The sequence below is a fragment of the Pinus tabuliformis genome, chromosome 5_1 (assembly GCF_031772625.1).
Source record: "Pinus tabuliformis cultivar Carrire ecotype Pingquan chromosome 5_1, CPIR1, whole genome shotgun sequence".
NCBI lineage: Eukaryota > Viridiplantae > Streptophyta > Pinopsida > Pinales > Pinaceae > Pinus > Pinus tabuliformis.
In genome coordinates this window covers 960461142-960466239 of record NC_142305.1, presented here as the reverse complement: position 1 = coordinate 960466239, position 5098 = coordinate 960461142, and the positions used below count along the sequence as shown (strand labels likewise).

Here is a 5098-nt window from a genome sequence, read left to right as displayed (position 1 = left end):
GGATTCCACTATAGAAGGATGACCGTAAGTCTATTCATGAAAAGAAGTGACCAACAATAATTAGTGATCGGTCTTATGAGGTAGTAGTTACAATCCATGGAATGAAGTGACTAACAATAATGAAGGATCTGAACTTTAGGTAGGTGGTGGATTTAGAATCCTTTAAAACTTCCAAAGGATCACTGATCAACAAGCTAAGAAATGAATTCAAGAAGTGATACTTCAGGTGGAAGAATTCAAGAAAAGTGATACTCCAGAAGATCTCATAACTATTGTCTACAATTTATTTCTTCTATCATATAACCATCGAGGGTTTCCTTCCTGTCCATTTTTCCCATAGTCACATACCGTATAGATATTTAGCTAGAATCAAAACGAGTCACATCCCATATAGATTTAGTTAGAATCAAAGGGATCAAATTGTTTGAACAATACATAGTCTAACATGACATGCTAATACTGCATCTTGGAACATGCTAACTGATTAAAAGGTATCATGGCGCGAGTATATGATTGGTCTATCCTCAGATAAACAAGTGGATAATCAATGTATATTTCTAAAACGAAAAACAGAAAACATCACTCATATCCTTGTCAAATGGCAATATATTTCAAATAGACTATACATTTAGCACACAACAAACTAAAGGTACAAGATTAGGGCTACACCACACACAGGTGACTTGTAAGTATATTTCTAAAACGAAAAACAGAAAACATCATTCATATCCTTGTCAAACGGATAAATAGACTATACATTTAGCACACAACAAACTAAAGGTACAACGTGCACGACAAATAAATTCTGCACAAAAATTTGATTTCATCGGTTATATATGCATTCCGTATTTGTTTACCCTGATTCAGGAAGTTACAGAATGAAAACCAACATCTAGTTTATAATATTCAAACTGAAAATTCCTCTTAGTTAAATACCAGAAACAAAGCTACGTTTTAATCAGCTATTCTCATTGTTGAGCACATTGTACCCTTGGCCCACCGGAGCCTTCCTCATCTTCCTCATAAGCCTCCTGTTGACTTTGTTTCTTCCTCATTTCTTCCTCCAAGTTTACATCATGGAGTGTTGTTTCCTCACACTCATCTAACTCCATGTCTGTTAGCTGGCTTGCAGTTCGAGGAGGCAAAACTGCTTCCAGAGCCTTGCACTGTTCAGGAGTAAAAGAATCTGGGAACTCTACAGAGAAATGAATGTACAGATTACCCTTCATGAATGGCCGCTGGTAAACAGGCATTCCTTCATCATTAATAGCCTTGAACTGACCTGAAACAAGCAATAAGATATATTCATCAGTTTTTATCTTGGCCATGTCTGGTTATGTTTTGCATAAACTTAGAAAACTCTGTTTACCTGGCTTAACAACTTCACCGGGACCAGATTTAATAAGCAGTTGCCGACCATCCAGATGGGTCAATATAAACTGAAACCCGCACAATGCCTCCGTCAATAATAAAGTATGCTCAACGAAAAGATCGTCTCCCTTTCTCTTGAATTTGGGATGCTCCTTTTGTTGAACCACAAATACAATGTCGCCAGTAACTGTGTCGGGCTGCATCATCAAAAGTTGCAAATGAAACAAATCATAAACAGAACAAAAGCAAGCCAACTAAAGAACAAAGGCAGTCAAACAAAACTTCTTACAGCTTCATCTGCTTCCCCTTGGAAAGTGATCCTCTGACCATTTTGCATTCCCTTCTCAACTGTGACCTCGAGCATTTTCTTGTCGGGTAAGACTTTTTCACCCTTGCATTGTGGGCATCTGTCTTTTTCATTTATAGTCTCACCTGCATATAAGGTTTCAGTAAGAAAACTATAAATGAAACACTCATACGATAGCAACAAATAGCAAAACATGGCCACATGAATACCCTTCATATAATGATGCCCCTACTCTTGTTTTCATTAATGAAAAAACCACTCATTCCAAAAATTATACTTCGTTTATTGGGTAGTCGTTAGAGATCTCTTCAGAAATACAGAGCACTCCACATAGAAGAATTGTAACATATAGACACATCTGCGATATAAAATAATAAAGGGTACCTTCACCTAAATGCAATAACAAATAAAACATTATTTCAAATTACCTGTTCCCCTACAATCACTGCAGACATGCTGCATCTGCTGGATCATCGAAGGTCCAAGATGTCTAATAGAGACCTTCATGCCAGACCCTTGGCACCCACTGCATTTCATTGATGCGCCAGACTTTGACCCTTTCCTGGACATAGTTCACAAACGCACACTCGCATTGAGGCATAATTCACTGTAAATCGGACAAATTATGGATTCCAGGATAACTTAGCATTGAAAAATTTAAGAGAACGATTTTGTCATATCTTCAGACAACAATAATCTAAAGTCCTTCCCTATCTAAGTCACCTTGACCCAACTAATGCACCTTTTCAGGCCATCTATATATCGCAGGCCGTATGGACTTACCCCTTGCATTTAGAGCACAGAACATTTCGAGATAGTGACAACTTCTTTGATGTTCCATTGTAAAGGTCTTCCAATGATACCTTCAAGGGGTGAACAACATCTTCGCCTCTCCTTTGCCTTCGGGTTCCCCTGCTGCTACCACCTTAACAATACAAGAAAAGATAGGAAAATCACGTCTTATGAATCCAAAAAATTTGGATGAAGAACCCCACTGACAAACATCAGAACCTTGCATATTGCAAATAAGAAATACTGCTTACCTCCAAAAGGATTTCCACCGAAGAACGACTGGAATATATCAAATGGATCATGACCGCCGCCGCCACCCATTCCTTCTTTGAGTGCATCCTCCCCGTATTGATCATAAATATCTCTTTTCTCAGGATCACTAAGTACCTCATAGGCCTGAGCAAGTTCCTTAAACTGCAATCATACACCATGAATTAAAACCAGTCACCCAGATGTACATATGAACCACTAGATTACATTTCTAGAGTTGGGTTATTTTAAAAAATGAATGTTGAGTTAGATTAACAAGACCCTAGATCTGTGGTCCGGATTGTGCAGCGAGAAACTCCTACCATAATATCTACCTAGAAATTAACAAATTGAAATCATGTTTAAACAATACAACCCCGCCCTTCAACCATTAATGAATTTCAATTATAATTGCAACATTATTTATTTATATCTGTTTATTGCGATGCTAAAGTTTAAAAAATGCTTTCCAATAACCCTAGATATCGGTAAATTTGCGAAATATAACACAGAGAAAGCTTTCAAAGCAAATAATCTGGAAAGCTCGTAAAAAACAGCAAATGCAACCTTTAAATGTATTTCAGGAAGGTTTGCACCCTAGAAATAGGTAAATCTACTTAGAATCAAATAACAATGAAGTCCTTTGAACAGACTCCTTTCACACTTTAACCCTTGCCGTTGACCACTACTTCTGATACGCCTCCTTTAAAAAAATTTCCTAGGGTTTACTTTGGGCGGATACCTCCATCTACTTACTCGAATTTCTAAGAAAGTTTAAATAGTTTCTCCTTACAAAACGTCATGCGTGAAGAAACGTTTACCAGAAAAAACCCTAAAGACTAGGATTTAAATTTTAATCTTTACAAAAATGAATTTTATTTCCAATCAAGGGAGGTCCTGACCCTTTAAAGAAGGTCGACTCCTTAAAGGTTCATACTTTCTTGTTTTTGTGAGTTTATAATTAGGGTTTGCACTGCATACCTTTTCTGGATCTCCACCCTTGTCCGGATGGTTTTTGATAGCAGCCTTTCTGTAAGCTTTCTTCAATTCATCCTGTGAAGCATTCTTTGGCACTCCCAGGATTTCATAATACCTAGTGCTATCACTTTTCTTAGGGGCACGAGCTCCAAACATTTTCGCTTACGAAAAAAATCCAACGACCCCCTTCCCAGTACAAATCCTTGAAACCTCCAACAATTTCAGGCAGAGATACAGGCCAAATCGTGACTATTTTGGCAGTCAATTAAACCTGCAAATAGCGAACAAGAGGGAGCCGAACTGAGATTGTTGGGAAGAAATTTGACAACCCCAGAGCAAATTCCTTGAAGAAGCCAAAGGGGCGAACTTTCCCTTTAGAGCTTTCTTCCAGCCTCAACGGTATTCCGAGTCTTTCAATCAACGTTCACGATCTCGCCTCTTCTCAGATCAAATGTGGCATGGCCCTTGGATTCAAAAATTAATTAAAGACTAACCTTGTGACATGAAACACACTTGCTAGAAGTCTCTGGAAAGTATCTCGAAGCCTTAGAGGAAGCTTGACCGTCCGATTCTCGATCTCATCTACTCCCGATCGCATCTAGAGAGTTCTTCTTCTTAACCTACAATTATTCGGTTAAACTACTCTTAGCAGTGGACTTAAGATATCCTCGAACATGTTTCCATAAAATATCCCATGAAACTTTATAAGCATCTAAGGTATCGAATCAAAGGGCATCTCACACCAACGGAGGGACGGACCGACCGACCACTTATGTGGTTAAATGTGAACAGGAACTTTCTAGATTCTCATAAAATGGGCGAAGCTTTTTATGTTTAAAAATACCAGAAGCCATTTATTTATTCAAGCCATGCATTTTCGCTATTTATTTATTTATTTAAGCCCCATTTTCGCTTTATCACCCATGTTTAAAAATACCAGAAGCCATGCATTTATTCAAGCCATGCATTTTCACCTATCACCTCTTATAAGTGAGAGCATATACTTTGGAACATTACACCCCACTCCATACCCCTTTTTTTAGTCCTCGCCAAATATGGGATTTCATTAAAAAATTAAAGAATTGAGTTTTAAGAGTTTGATGTATTTTGGCATTTAAATTTGAATTATTAATCCCCACAAATCTCCCCTTCAAAGTCCTTTGACTTTACATCTCGGGTAAGTGGTTTGAAAATAAATTTATTTTCATTTGAATTTTTAAAATATAAATTTATTTTTATTACATTAATGGACGGATTTTCTAAATTTATTTTTATTACATCAATGGACGGATTTTCTATTTTGAAATATGGTTTTTGTGTTAAAATTTTATTGATTAATAATTAATGGGTAGATGAACATATTTAAAAACTACCACATATTTTGGTGGTTTTTAAAATAAA

At 37.0% G+C, this 5098-nt stretch overlaps 1 protein-coding gene and 1 long non-coding RNA gene across 2 annotated transcripts; one reads left to right on the top strand and one right to left on the bottom strand.

Moving 5' to 3' along the window:
* The first annotated feature begins 549 nt into the window (after positions 1-549).
* LOC149167957 (uncharacterized) lies at positions 550-1081 on the top strand. The gene is made up of 2 exons (XR_016260983.1): positions 550-649; positions 781-1081. It is a non-coding gene; the product is annotated as an uncharacterized LOC149167957 (long non-coding RNA).
* On the bottom strand, positions 800-4159 carry LOC149167956 (dnaJ protein homolog). The gene is made up of 7 exons (XM_089433270.1): positions 3701-4159; positions 2720-2884; positions 2462-2604; positions 2107-2240; positions 1661-1803; positions 1370-1568; positions 800-1282 (listed from the first exon to the last, which is right to left on the bottom strand). Exons 1-7 carry the CDS (start codon positions 3851-3853, stop codon positions 969-971), a joined length of 1251 nt encoding a protein of 416 aa, XP_089289396.1. The 5' UTR covers positions 3854-4159; the 3' UTR covers positions 800-968.
* Between the last annotated feature and the right edge of the window lie 939 nt (positions 4160-5098).

Excerpts from the sequence above, each read along its gene's own strand:
- LOC149167956 (XM_089433270.1), bottom strand. The coding sequence starts at position 3,853 with ATGTTTGGAGCTCGTGCCCCTAAGAAAAGTGATAGCACTAGGTATTAT. Across the intron at positions 2,241-2,461 it reads CTGTGCTCTAAATGCAAGGG|GAAAGGGTCAAAGTCTGGCG; the intron begins GTAAGTCCATAC and ends AACTATGTCCAG. Across the intron at positions 1,569-1,660 it reads AAGGGGAAGCAGATGAAGCT|CCCGACACAGTTACTGGCGA; the intron begins GTAAGAAGTTTT and ends TTGATGATGCAG.